Raw genomic sequence first — 13,849 nt, 5'->3', positions numbered from 1 at the left:
GCCCGATACCCAACCCCCTCCACCACTTGGAGCCCATCTGCACCGTAATAAAGTTATTATGCATTCGGGGCAAGGCGAACACGACTAGACTGAGCCACTTCTCCTGCTCGAATGTGTGTGTGTGGTGCTTGGGAGTGGGACAGACCACTTCTGGTCTGGAGTGGGCTAAAATCCGACGTCGCTCCGACAAAACGACAACTCGACAACCCGACACATGGCACTTGAGCAAATTTGCATAATAGAAATTAAAATGGATTTTAACATTTCTGTTTTAGATTATGCTCAGTGGCCGCCTGGAGATGGACGGCGGCGGGCCAGTAGCCTTGGAAACAGATTGTTATTTTCGCCAGTGGTGCATGGCAGTATTTGGTCCAGTGGGTCACGCCCGTGTGGCATCCACCAGCTAGCAACCAAATATGGAGAGTGTGCAAAAAACGCTGAAAACCACCAGCGCAAACATTGAAGAAAAACATCACGTATGATGATCTTAAATGTAAAAGTGTATTTCATAACTACTATTTACCAACTAAGAAAATGCACTCAATCTCAATCTCCTGCACCTCATGGCCATGTTCTCCGGTGGCGACCTACTGCTCCACGGAAGTCCTCCTGGCGGAATTGGGTCTCATTTGCGTAGGCCTTTCTCCGTGGGAAACTTTCTCCGCCGCCGTCGTCGCACATCCCCAATGGTTTGCTCCACTTTCGCTGGCAAGTTAAAGCAACTTTTAAATAATGCAGGAGCACACTCGCAGAAATTCCGGCTTAAATGCCTTGATTTGGACTCGCATCCGAGGCAGGGAAGCCGAAAATTGGGGGTCAGAGGCCACTTGGGGGTGGATTCCGCTCGGTGGCACACATATTTGCTTAAACTTTGGCATATTGTCCTTTAGCATTTTTAGCCATATTTGCTGCTGCGGTTCTTGGCCTTGTATTATTTTGTGGCCAAATATTTTCAGCGCTTGGACACAGGCCAAAACTGAAAAATAGAAGCGGATGGGGTACAAAAATGTGTGGAATAAATAAGCTCTTAAATTCTTTTGTCATATGTGTGGCTGTGTGGCAGCCGGGGTTTTTGTGGGGCTGAAAGCCACTTTTAAAATAATTTACCAGCAAATTTGTTAGTTGAGTGTTGATTATGGCTCATAATGCTGCATAATTTCAAAGGAATGTTAAGCTCCAATTTAATATTTTCAATGGCAGCTCACTTTGCTCAGTCTGCTCAGTTTGCTCAGTTTAGTTAAATACGTACTTCATAAACATGCTTGAAATGTAAACTATTAGGAACCAAGCTCACATAAACATTGAGAAATGCTACTCAAAACCCCAAAAAAATGTTTACTTCCTTATCGTTCTGGGATAATGGGAAAGCTGGGAAGAAATCCTTACTCGATGTTGCTCTTTTTTCCAGCAGTTTGAGCCGCTTAGAGAACATTGCTGCTGCTGCCACTCGAAAATGCTACGAAAGTAGTTGCTGCGGATCTGGATGTTGCTGCGGATCTGGATGTTGCTGCTGTTGCTGTTGATGCTGCGTCTGTTGCTGCTGCTGCCATTGTCCTGATGCTGCCGCTGGACATGTGGCACAGTGGCTCTTCGAGGACTCGGGCACTCAAGGAGCTTATGCATGGGAGGGCGTATCCTCTGGTAAATCGATGTCCCTTATTACGGCTGGATGGAGCAGAGTGCCAGCTGGCCAGAGTGGGTAACCTTGAACTTCAAAGGACTGACCTCGGCCAATGGAGGAGGAGGCCAGCGGAGGTCTTGCTGTGTTTTCACTCGCTTTTCACAGGCAATTTCAGGCCGTAAATTAGTTTTATGTTGCTCGATTTTGCTTTTATTAAATTACCTTTTTCATGATTACTTGCAAACTTCATTTGGAAAAATGCCTGCCGACGGAAATAGCCAACGAGGTCGAGTCTGTGCCGCAATAATTTTCGCCATTTTGTAATTTCAGTGCGCTCCCTGCTCCTTGCTCCTTGCGCCTTGGTCCTTGCTTCTTGGTCGATGCTCCTCCGTCGTTTTCGCTTCCGCTGCTGTGGGTCGAACACCTAATAAAGTGCTTGGGAAAAACCATCGAGACTCCAACTTTCCCGCTTTCCCGCTCCCGATCCTGCAAATGCGGAGCCCCACAGGTTAATTATCTTTGGTGTAATTTAGTGGTCCGTCTGCCGAAAAGGCTTTTCGCTTTAATTTATTTGGCCAGCAAAAGGATTAGATTAGATTCCCTGATAAATGGCCGTCAACTTGCTGGCTAAATAGCAAAATCATTCGGGGCGCTAATTGAGTTTATTCCAAAAACGCCCTAAATTGCAAACCCAATTATCATATTTTTCGGTGAAAGTGCGCTCTCTTAAAGACAAGTCGATAAGCACTTTTCAAATTTCCTGAAATCAATACATGTCCATTTACTAAGAAACCCGTCAAAGTAAAAGAACATGCCACTTGTCAGTCCGACGCACGTAGATATATTTCGTCTTTATGTTATAAATTATGTGATATAAACTGTGTGATCTTCTCTCGACTTTATTGTTGATTGGGATTGAGCAACAGGTTGTCACTTGTTTTTAATTAAGTTCTTGTAGATAACAGCCAATGTAGCCAATGAATTAGATTTGGCAATAAGAAGCGGACTCAAATTGTTTTCAAGTACTTTTCGGAGGAAACCAGAATATCAAACTCATGCATCAGTCCTCTGTCAAATACTGTTTACTCTACAATTATTTTAATTGGCAGTAATTTATTAGAACTTGCCACACAGCTTCTTAGCCACTTGATCGTGAGTCAAATAAAAATCCAACTTCATATGTCTTAAATTTCACTTTCTCCGAGAGAATCACATTCGATGCAACTAAACCTGTTTGGTTTTATACCCGTTCCTCGTAAATTAATGGAAGTAAGTTCTGTCAGGCCCCAAAAAAATACAATATCCGAAAGTTCCTAAGAAGGGCATGTTTTCCACAGTCGATGGACTAGTTTTCCCAATAATCATTTCGTTTTCATTGTGTGGCAAGATAGAATGTATCTTGTCCGTGATAGCGCTGCGTAGGTGTTACAGATACTTCTCTATCTTCGCCACTATCGATTTAGGCCATCAGATGGGTTGCATTTACAACTCCAGGCGGCCCTATATAAACGCATCGCTGTATTGCCCTAGCCAACAGTACGCTTTCATCTCTTCACCAAAAAACAACCTCTAAAATGTACCTCTTCGGCGTTTTCCTGCTCTTGGTCGGCACTCACGTCTGCTTCATCGATGCGAACTTCGGCAGCAGCGAGGGAAATGACTACACCTACGGCACCCAGGCAACCACGGATACCCTCATCGCCAGCGAGACCATAACCAAGTCCAAGGCCTTGCTGGGCACCACCACGAAGACGTACACTCTAACGCAGGCGGGCACCGCCAAGACCATTACCTACATCAAAATCACGGATCTGAAGAAGATGCGGGGAGCCACGGCCGAGATCACCTCCGGCGGAGTGGGAGCCACCACGGTCACCATCAAGTTCACCTCCGCACGGGGAGCTGGCATCAAGTCGCAGGTGGTGATATACGGCTCCTAAGTGCACTCTCTATCTCTATTATTTATTTACCAAGGAATTGTGTTCATGTAACTAGTTGAAGATGTTCATCGGTGCCACATTCATGAAATAAAGATCTTTAAACTAGAGTTCAACTTGAAGGGGTTCTTCAGTGATAGATCTGTGTGATATAAATAGTTCCTATTGCCTAGTCAGAGGAAGGGAAAAGGAACTGTTATCGCTGCATTAGCCAAATGGAATAGAGGCGCTGCATAAGTAAATGCCATTAAGACACAATAGCGTACGTATAGGTACATATTTACACATATATATTATATGCACGGCAGTATAAATCAACTGCGGCACAGCCATTCCACCGAAATGCGAAATCCGACTGCTGACAAGTGTCACCGGGAGATGCTATGACAAAGTGTCAAAAGAATGTTTGACATCTGACTGGCTGTCGCCGTCTCTTTCGCTCGCGTAGCCCCCTCTCTTTCGCTCGGCCGTGCGGGGACAGCGTGTGTAGCCTGTCCAAATGTACATTTCTCATATCTCTTCTTCCCTTGCCCATTTCTGCAGGGCTTTCATATTGCCGCCCTTTTTTTCTTCATATATTTATCCATATATTGCCTGGTTCCAATGGGATGCGGGATAGCCAGGTAGGGATACGTTCGCAGGTGTGGGGCAAGTTGGTTGGTTGGAGGAAGGGAGGGAAGTAGGGAGGGAGTGCCTCTGACAGTCTCACACGTCTCCTTCTCGTCCCCCTGGCGATCCTTTTAGCACCTGGCCCAGTCCCTCGGTGTATAATTTCATCTGCCAACTGATTGAGTGTCGCAGTTTTACTTGTGTGAGAAACGAACAATATTTTTAACTAGAAATCGGGAATAGAGCGCGGAATGTTTACCGTGAATTGCAAAGTGAAGTTCTGGCCCCATTGACATATCGACAAGATCAAAGGGAATCTTAGGGATCTCAGCTACGTGTGATATGCATAAAAGTATCACTCATGTCAGTAATTTCTAGGCTAAGTATGGCAAAAGAGTGGGTAAATGAAAGATATGATATAGTTTAATGATTAATCCCTGGTATCTGCTTTTCATTTCTTTCCCAAACTCTGTGCTTTGAGACAAGCAAAGTTCCCAAGCTTGGGGTTGAAGGTCAACATGCGAACTAGGTGATACCCCAAGATGAATCCCCACCATTCGCAAGTGTGTCAGTGGAGTGACCCACTCGCAGGACCATTCCCCCAAGAGCCCGACAGCAGACTGAAGAGGCGCCCCAAGATGTGGCCCAGACCTGCTGCGATTGCCACCCAATTTGCAGCTTTTTGTGGCAGGTAAGTTAACAGCGAGAGCAAGGAGGTCTCAGTAAATCAGCGTGCGCTCATTTGTGGATCCAAAGCTAACAGCGGCAGAGAGCCACAGGATTTCCCCTCATGCGTGTGGAACGCAACTTAACAGAGTGGCTTAGAACAGGATTTCGATTTAACTTTTTGGTAAATCCAACTTGTTGACTGCCCAAATGAAAGCCCTGCAAATATTTGCCCAAAAATGATGCATATTGTGTGTCCTAACAAAACTTTTATGCTAACGAAATATTTTGCCACTCTAAAATAGCAAACGTCAGCGGTTGACCATAAATATTTTCCGGCCCTCAGCTCGATGAGACTTTTAAATACGTTCACCGGAAAAAAGGACTGTTTGCATGGGTCCTGGAATTAGATTAACCTACGAGGCTAGCTTCAGGATGGAGGAAAAGCATTCGCCCAAAGGACCGCACTCAAGCCACCCACACAAAATGTATGGAAATACATTCGTGGCCGGTACCACTTGCATAATTAACTGAATTTGTTTGCTGCCCCAACCGCATTTGTGGATTGACTTTTCCGCTCGGACTGAGGTGGCAATCCCACAAGTTTTCATAAGCTAAATATACCAGATAAATATTATCGCACAGGGCAACCCAGAGTGTGGAAAATGACAGCTGAATAAAAGTGATGCCCTTCGGGTTTTCAGCATTGCGTTCAAGCTGTCAAAAGGATAGAAACTAAAATAGAATTTTCCGATAGTCGAGATTTCTACTGGAATGGCTGGAAAACAAGAAACCAATTCCTCGCCGGAAATGAATGCCTGCAAGGTGATTATCAAGAGGCTGTTCTCCAATACCTACAAGAATATTGCCTGGGTGTTCTACGAGCCACTGGACGCCCAGCTGCTGGGCCTCCACGACTACCACGAGATCGTCCGAGAACCCATGGATCTGTCCACCGTAAGACATCGCTTGAATACGGCCTGCTATCTCTCTGCCGCGGATTTCGCCAAGGACATGAGACTGATTTTCTACAACACCTATCTGTACACGAATCCCGGCCACCTGTGCTACCACATGGCCAAGCAGCTGCAGATCATCTTCGAGGAGATGTACGCCCAGGTGCAGCTGTTCATCTGCTCCGGCAAGAAAGCGCGTGCCGAGGAGGAGAGCTCCTCCAGCTCCTCGGATGAATCGGACTCGTCATCGACGGACGCGGAGGTGAGCGGCTCAGAGGTTCCTTCCTACATTATGGATGCGGCGCCCGAGTGGGCACCGCCAGCACTCTTGGCCCCTTCGGAGCAGCAGGAGCCGTTCACCACCGAGGAGGATCTTGATCTGCACGCCAAGATTCAGCAGCTGGACGGCGAGGTGCTGCTCCACGTGATCCACTTGATCCAGCGCATGGAGAAGGCCGAGTACTGCAACAAGGAGCTGGAGTTCGACATCTGCCAACTGAAGGTGCACACCAAGCGCTGCATCCTGGAGTATTTGGCCAGCAAGGGGTTCACCGGCAAGAGAGTGGCCCGCACCAAGCCCAAATACAACTGAGTTCCATCCAGATTGAAATGGGTTCTACTTTATTGTAATCTAGTCCTTCTTGCCCAAAAGCCGCTCCTGCTCCTTCCGCTTGTCGCGCATGGAGCGGTAGTTCCGGAATTCCCCGTTCCACATCTTGTTACGCATGATCTCCTGCGGATTGGAGGCTATGTACGCGAAGAAGGTCCTGCGAGGAGGTCCGCCGGGCACCAGGTAGTTGCCCATGGCGTACCAGGCGGAGCTCATGTTGGCCAGGTAGCTGGCATTCAGCTGATCGTGATACGCTTGCTTAGCCAGGGCAGCCTGAAAAACAGAAATAATGAAGATGGTTTCAGAATAGTAACATATATCGAATGCACCCACCGTAGTCTTGACCTGCTTGTAGTAGTTGAAGTTCTCCTTGGACCTGGGCAAGCGATCGATGCCCATGAGATCGGGGCTGGTGCAACTGTTCTGGAGGATGGTGACCAGCTCGAATATCCGGTTCGACTCGGTTAGATTGTCCTCGAGCTCCTTCTGGCTGTAGGTCTTGCCGTACCGCCTCTTGATCCACTCCCGCAGCACCGGCAGCTTGTGGGCATCCGGCAGACAGGCGAGCACATAGCGGGGTTCCTTCCGGAGCACCCGCATGCCATCCTTGAGCAACTGGTCCATCTGGGCGTCGTCGTTGGGATCGAACGATTGCGTATCCCTGTGGGTCATTGCCTTGCGCGGCGTCAACCTGCCCATGCGCTCCATCTCCGCCCGCTTGATCAGGGTGCGCTTCTGCCAAACGGCCTTGGCACATCTCACCACAGCGTCCACGATCTCCGCCTTGTAGTTCATGTGGCTGCGGCCACTGTGGTTGCTCGAGCGATCCAACGTCTCCCGACTATCGGGCGACTTGCTCAGCTCCAGGTCATTGAAGATTTCCAACTGTGGCTGGGTATCCTGAATCGTTTGCTTCTCCGTCTCGGCGTCGGGATTGCCTTCAGACTTGGTATCCGGCGGCGCCTCATCCTCAATCACCATCTCCGTCAGGAGATCCTTTAAGTCCACTTCGTCCACTTCGTCCTCATCCGACTTATCCAGCGCCTTCACAAACGACTTGGTCACAATATGACCCAGATCGAAGGGTTTCGGTTGGCCACATTGGAAGACCCGATGGTACTTGAACTGGTAGGGTTTGTTCGAACGTGGTCCCCGGAAGAACTTGGGCTTCACCTGCCTGTGGTTGGGCATGCGCATGTCGCACTTATGAGCCTTTCCCTCCAGCTTTCCCTTGGCCAGGAGAAATGATACGGCCGACTTCTTGGGAGCCGGCGGAACCTCGCACTCCACAGGGCCAATCACTGGCTTACACACCGGCGAGTTCTCCTCGAAGTCGACGTTGTGCATCCGGAAGGGGGGGCTAAAGAGTTTGCGGGGCGGTGGCTTGTAGGGCGTTACCTTCACCGGTTTCGGAGGTTCTGGCTCCGGTGGCGCTACTTTCGCTTTTTTCTCCTTCTTCCCCTTTTTGTCATTTTTCTTCTATAGAGAAGGATTATTAGAAAAGTATATCTTTTTCGTGATTTTCGACTTACTGGCTTTCCGCCACCACCCTCCAGTCTTTTTCCAATGGCAGCGGTTTGGTCTAATGTGCGATCCTTAATTTTCTTTAATAGAAAAAGATTATTAGGAAAGTATATCTATCTTGTAACCTTCAACTTACTGGCTTATCTCCACCACTCTCTAGTCTTTTTCCGCGGCAAGTATTGATGGCAGCCGTTTGTACTACTTTGCCATCCTTATTTTGCTTTAAGAAGATAAAGATTATTGAAAATATATATATATTTGGTAAGTTTCAACTTACCTGCTTGACTCCATCACCCTTCTTTCCCTTTTTGCAGCCAGTATCGATGGGAGCCGTGTGGAGTACTGTGTGATCCTTATTACTCTTCTGTAGCAAAGTTATCTTAGAAAGACGGAATATCTTAGGTAATTTCCAACCTACCTTCTCCGCACCACCCTCCAGTCTTTTGCCGCGGTAAGTATCCAGTGCAGCCGTATGGGCTAGGACGCAGTCCTCGCCCACCAGGGCACGACCAACCTGATCCATGGGCTCGGGCCAGGGCTGCGATACCAGCATCTGCTGGCAGAGGACGCAGTCGAAGTTCTCGATGGTCAGCACCTTGGTCTGGTCGCAGTGCATGGCGTTCCGGTGGCGTGCCATGATGACATCGATGTCGTGCTCCAACTGGGCCACGATGCGGGCCTTTCGCAGTTTGGCGTACGGCTCGTTCACATCGAGGAGCTCCAGGCAGCGATCCCGCGCCTTGACCGCCAGCTCATCCCTCAGCAGCTGGGCCTCCAACACCTGACCCTCGTGCACCAAGCACATGTTGGCCTCGGGCTCCCGACTTTGTGGGGTGTCCTCCTGCTCCTCCTGCTTGCCCTCCACTACGGCCAGTTTGAAGTAGCGCTCCAGGGTCTCGGAGAGGGTTTTCTTGATCAGCCGCTGGCCGGGATTCAGTCGGTACACCGCATACCAAGGCTCCTCGTCGTCCTTGCCATAGTCGGGCGGACCATCGATGGGCCAAAAGCTGAATGATACGACAAAATCGGGAATCTTCGCTGTCAGCCGTGAGATCCTTGGAACGGGTCTCGGTTGCTTTAGGAAGTAGGGCGACTTCTTGGAGGGTTTCTTTGGTGGACGCTCCGTTTGGGTGAGGGAAGCTAACGATTGCGATTGGGGATCCGGTATTTTAACCGGAGGCCGGGGCAGCACATTGTCCAGAGCTCGAATGGTGGGCAACATGTCGATCTTGGCTATGGCATTCATCAGCAGCTGCTCGTTGATGCTGTAGACTCCGTCCTTTTGCTTCGTCTTGTAGTAGCCCTCCATCACGAAGTAGAGGAAGGCCAGTATGTTGTTCCTGCTCAACTGCACGATCCGGCTGATCTTCTTCTTGGATATCACCGGCTGGAGGCCCAGGGCTATCAGCATCTTGAACATCTTCTCCCCGGTTCCCTGCTCGAAGTCATCCCGCAGGCTCTCCGGCATGGTGAACATCGTGTCCTCCTGCTGCGCCGATATACCCATGTACCACTTGGCCAAGTCCAAGTTCCTGGTGAAGTCATCCAGCTTCTTCTGCGAATTCATGGCAATTCGCTCTGTGCCGCAATTTTGTACTCTATAATTTTTCTACAAAAAGGTATTTAAATAAAAAACAAGCTCTCAGCTTGGCATGTGTTCACAAAAAACTGGATTTCGTGTGGAGTGGTTAGAACTAATTCTGATGTCAAAGGTATATATGATTAGGTATTTTGTAAAATTCTGGAACTTAAAAAAATAAAAGGAAACAAATTAAAGCGATTTCTATATAGCCAGTAATTCTTAAAAAAAATGTCTAAATTCCTTACTCCGTAATAATCATAGATAGATGTAGTTCAACTTTAATGTTCATATTTAGCTAAAGATGTATTCAATTAACTAACAAAGTATGCCTTGTTCCTAGAAAACAATAACAACCATTTCGATGTTTCAATGAACAAATTGTGTGTGCTGGGTGCCTAGAATCCTATTTGAACGTTGTTCGATGCTTTCTAGTCCGGAATTGTTATTCAAATCCTGGGATTCAGGACGATGGACTACAGAGCGATGAATGAACCCTGCCAATGTCCACGGTGTCGCTGTGAACATCGTTTGCCGAATCAGCCGATGCCCTGCCAACAGAAATGTTTCCCGGATAAATATGTGATGTGTGGTGCGGAGCAACGTCCTGGCTGGCAGAAGAGACCAGATCCTCAGGAAGTTTTTCAGAATTTTTCCCAACGAAATCCTCAAACACTTTCTCGGGAATCTGCTCAGAGTTGGAGTTTCCAGCCTCCTCCAAACTGTTTCTGTGGCCAGCAACCTCCGACGAGAGCTCAGCCCAACTATTCTCAGCAATTTTCCAAAGAATACTCCCAGCAATTTTTACACAATTCTACTCACCAGTGTTCCCAGAAATCTCCTTATAATACTTGTTGTGGCCAACAAAATCGGCAGAACTGCTTTCAGCCACCTTGTGCAAAGTGGCAAAGACCATGTTGTTGCATCACCCACGAAGTTGGCGTTCAAACGGACGAGGTGGAGTGCGTGATCGAGCCCAAGCCGGAGTACATCGCGGTCACCGACATCACCACAAAGGAGGTGGAGGTGAAGCACCGCACTGGGAAGACGGAGACGATCATCGAAACGGTTCAGTCGGTCACCCATTTCCCAGTGACGGATTCTCAGTACCTTTGGGATAGTGACAACGCCACAGAAGATGATGTAGTGCCCAATCGAGCCATGCGGAACTCCGAGCTACACCCCATGCTGGAGTCGATGAGGGCGAAGGTGCCAAAATCTGAACGTAAGAGTACAATGGAGGAGCTCGTCTACCATGAGTATGCGAAGAGCGAGCGCGACTTCAATGACTCTCAGGCGACGGTTGAAAAGACCATCTTCAAGGACTTGCCCGAACCCCAATCGAAATCCAAGCCGCCCAGCTATACACCACCTCCCTCCCGACAGCCCAGCGGGGAAACATCCCACCCAAGGTTAGTAAGTGAGAAGATCGAACGCGACTCCGATGAGCCTAAAGCGACGATAGGGAAGGCAAAGTTCAAGGACAAAACCCCGTTGAACTCGCCTGAATCGACCCAATCGCCCCAATCGAAATCCAGATCGTCCAGTTATGTCCAGCCTCCTTCCCGACTGCACAACGAGGAGCTGTCCCAGCCACCACTACCAAGAGCCATTTCTTCGATTTCGCAGGAAGACCCATCACTGGTCAAGGATGAAGGTGAAGATGAAAGGTAGGTGACCCGAAGTTTTGCGCCAAGGAACACTTAAGTCCTTCTAAGATGTAAAGTTTAATTCATAAATCTTCTTCCGCTATTACTTGGCCAATCCAATGTTTCTTATTCATCTTTATGAATTCAGAAAAGCTTCACTTCTTAAGACGCTCTAACTGAAAGATATTATATTCGTAGCAAACCCTTTATACTTTTCAGTAGTGACAGCAGTTCGACAGATATCGATGCACATGAACATAAGGAGTTCATAGAGAAGGAGAAGGTAGTTGTACCCGCCGATTCTGACAACGTGAGTACCGTGCACGTGAAGGTCTCGAATAGAAAGGAGGCGTCCGTGAAGCATCATCATGACCGGGAGCCCAAGAAAACGGCGATCTTCGAGAGCAGCGTGTCCCAGGTGCTGGTAAAGAAAAAACCGGAAGAAAAAAAGCCTGAAGAAAAAAAGCCAGAAGAAAAAAAGCCAGAAGAAAAAAAACCTGAAGAAAAAAAACTGAAGCGCCCACCTCCCAAAGTGGAACTGAAGCTGGGCTATCCGCCAAACGACTTGGTCTGCAGATACGCCAATCCTCCGGTATGCAGAACCACCTGCGCCAGCAGCAGATGTCCTCGTCCGCCGTCCATCTCCTGCAATAAATGTCCTTCCTGTCCTGCCTGTCCTTCCTGTCCGCCCAGCACCAGACAATGCGATCCCATCTACGGTTTTGGCAGCACGTGTGTCGGATACTATTGTCTATGAAACAGATCCAAATAACTAGAACAAGTGCCCAACTAACTCTCCTTACCAACAATAAAATATTTCAAAAACCCATATCCATATAAGTTAGTTCTCTAGTCCTTTAATAAATGGGCAAAACGGAAATCCTGGTAAAATAATTTGCGGTAAGCAAAGCCACAGCTCGTAAATGAAGCAATTTCGAAATGGATTTTGGCCCTGAAACGCAGTTTATGGTCAAAAACGGATTGCTTGAATGCAATAGCAGGGCAATAACTATAATTGACCGTAGACCCTAACGATCAAATGATTATAATATTCAGTTTGCCCACTCAATTGCCTGCTTGCGATATTCATTGACGAAGTCAAAAGCCCCGGCCAGCATTTCATTTCATTATTATTTCCATGCCGTCGTCGTCGTTGTCGTCGTCTCCAAGCAGCTGAATCCCTGCTGTCGCTCACTTCACTTGGTTATTTCCCAGGTCTGTCGTCGGGGGGAAATTGAATATTTTATCTACGGATATTAAGTGCCAGAGATGCAGCCACAGTTCTCCGACTGCTTACAGTCCGATTCAGCTCGATAAAATGTTTGTCATTTAATTTTTAGTTGACCCTTCGATTGGCTGGTTCAGGAATAATTCAGCCATTTGCGCCCAAGTAAACAAAGGAAAATTCAACACTGCCAACAGCAGGAGGCTCGGCTCAACGGCAGGATGTTCACTTTTGGCCACTAAAAGTTCTCCTTTCTTCCTCCGCCTCGGGCCGTCATTTTATTTCGTTTCATGTTTTATTCACCACTTCCGCCGGAAATAGACATGCGCATGTGTGTGTGTGCGAGTGTGTGTGTGAGTTGGCCTAAACATTTGTCTCGTTTGGCACGCCGATGGATGGATGCCATGGATTTTTTTCGGGCGTCTGGCCAACAAAGTAGAAACTGTATTCCCAAACAAATCCCACATAAATGCTCAATTTATAACAGACCGGAAGTTAAACTTAATCAAGCGTACTTTTTGGCTTATTGTTTAGTTTTTCCCCAACCCCTCCTCCTCCCCCCTTCGTATTTACTTAACATATTTTATTGCGATACTTCTCGTTCTGTTTTCCCCCTACTTTCCCGGGGATTACACGGGGATTTTGTGTGTCCAAATGCCTGGAATATCATCTCCATTCGTTGTGTCCCCTGCCATTTTCAGCATTTCAGCATTTATTCATACTCCAACTCCATTGTCGTAGGTTCATTCCGTTTCGGTCATTTGATATTTCGTTTGATAAATCTACGGCATCAAAAATGGATGGACCCAGTATTTTCGTGCTCTGAATTAGTCAAAGCGTCCGTAGGCATCAAACTGAAACGGTTTAACCAGGGATTTGCATACACGCCGAGGCAACTGTACTTCCGAAAGGCTCAAAGGTTAGTTGGTAGGTCCAAAGCCTTGCTGTGAGTATCAATAAAAAATAGTTTATCAAACAAAGGCCTCAGCTAGTGAGGCTTTCAACTCTAGCACTCGTAGTTATGGATTATTCGGACATGAACTACAAGTCAAATGTTTTGGGGCAACTGTACTGCTGGCTCAGAAGCAAGTACCTTGTGCAACAGCCTTTCATTTGATTATCCCGAAAACATTTGCATATTTTGCAGACGGCTGCCTCGAATCGAAATCAATTGTCAAGCAATTAACCCGATGTAGAAGCCGGTGGGCGGATGCCCCTTGCCACATGGCAGATGGGCGCCATCCTGGTCGCCATTGTCTGTTTCCTTCGCCCGATCCGGGATAAGCGAACGCCTGGGCAAACAAGTGCGGGTGGCTCAGGTGGTCGAAGGTGGAGGAAGGTGGCTCCAGGTGAGAGGAGCACTCTGCGTTTCCTAATGCATTCGATAATTGCATGCTGTCGAATCAATGGAGCCACTTCTCCTGCGGGAGTCGGTTGGGATGTGGGTAGGGTCTTGGTCTCCGTCTCAGGCGG

At 47.9% G+C, this 13,849-nt stretch overlaps 4 protein-coding genes across 5 annotated transcripts; 3 read left to right on the top strand and 1 right to left on the bottom strand.

Annotated features, from left to right (window-relative positions):
• Positions 1-3,174: 3,174 nt before the first annotated feature.
• Positions 3,175-3,561, top strand: LOC122614710. Its single transcript, XM_043789342.1, has one exon. It carries the CDS (start codon positions 3,196-3,198, stop codon positions 3,559-3,561), a length of 366 nt encoding a protein of 121 aa, XP_043645277.1. The 5' UTR covers positions 3,175-3,195.
• Positions 3,562-5,528: 1,967 nt separating this feature from the next.
• On the top strand, positions 5,529-6,397 carry LOC122613059 (bromodomain testis-specific protein). Its single transcript, XM_043787032.1, has one exon. The coding sequence runs from the start codon at positions 5,608-5,610 to the stop codon at positions 6,379-6,381; it is 774 nt and encodes a 257-aa protein (XP_043642967.1). The 5' UTR covers positions 5,529-5,607; the 3' UTR covers positions 6,382-6,397.
• Positions 6,383-9,605, bottom strand: LOC122613057. The gene is made up of 6 exons (XM_043787030.1): positions 8,342-9,605; positions 8,201-8,290; positions 8,060-8,143; positions 7,932-8,003; positions 6,733-7,878; positions 6,383-6,672 (listed from the first exon to the last, which is right to left on the bottom strand). The coding sequence occupies exons 1-6, from the start codon at positions 9,488-9,490 to the stop codon at positions 6,421-6,423; spliced, it is 2,793 nt and encodes a 930-aa protein (XP_043642965.1). The 5' UTR covers positions 9,491-9,605; the 3' UTR covers positions 6,383-6,420.
• Positions 9,606-9,830: 225 nt separating this feature from the next.
• On the top strand, positions 9,831-11,980 carry LOC122613826 (histone-lysine N-methyltransferase SETDB1-A). 2 transcript variants are annotated; one of them, XM_043788220.1, is made up of 2 exons: positions 9,831-11,172; positions 11,374-11,980. In XM_043788220.1, exons 1-2 carry the CDS (start codon positions 9,974-9,976, stop codon positions 11,906-11,908), a joined length of 1,734 nt encoding a protein of 577 aa, XP_043644155.1. In that variant the 5' UTR covers positions 9,831-9,973; the 3' UTR covers positions 11,909-11,980. The 2 variants fall into 2 exon arrangements, with proteins under 2 accessions (XP_043644155.1, XP_043644154.1); XM_043788219.1 differs by having other exon boundaries at positions 11,371-11,980.
• The last annotated feature ends 1,869 nt before the right edge of the window (positions 11,981-13,849 follow it).

The sequence above is a fragment of the Drosophila teissieri genome, chromosome 2R, assembly GCF_016746235.2.
Source record: "Drosophila teissieri strain GT53w chromosome 2R, Prin_Dtei_1.1, whole genome shotgun sequence".
NCBI lineage: Eukaryota > Metazoa > Arthropoda > Insecta > Diptera > Drosophilidae > Drosophila > Drosophila teissieri.
This window is presented reverse-complemented; position numbering and strand designations above follow the sequence as displayed.

Bases quoted from the DNA above. Each gene is read 5' to 3' on its own strand.
- LOC122613057 (XM_043787030.1), bottom strand. From the start codon at position 9,490: ATGAATTCGCAGAAGAAGCTGGATGACTTCACCAGGAACTTGGACTTG. The intron at 7,879-7,931 runs GTAAGTCGAAAA...CCTTCTCTATAG, and splicing joins AGGGTGGTGGCGGAAAGCCA to AAGAAAAATGACAAAAAGGG. The intron at 6,673-6,732 runs GTGGGTGCATTC...TCTGTTTTTCAG, and splicing joins ACAAGCAGGTCAAGACTACG to GCTGCCCTGGCTAAGCAAGC.
- LOC122613059 (XM_043787032.1), top strand. From the start codon at position 5,608: ATGGCTGGAAAACAAGAAACCAATTCCTCGCCGGAAATGAATGCCTGC.
- LOC122614710 (XM_043789342.1), top strand. From the start codon at position 3,196: ATGTACCTCTTCGGCGTTTTCCTGCTCTTGGTCGGCACTCACGTCTGC.
- LOC122613826 (XM_043788219.1), top strand. From the start codon at position 9,974: ATGGACTACAGAGCGATGAATGAACCCTGCCAATGTCCACGGTGTCGC. The intron at 11,173-11,370 runs GTAGGTGACCCG...TATACTTTTCAG, and splicing joins GATGAAGGTGAAGATGAAAG to TAGTGACAGCAGTTCGACAG.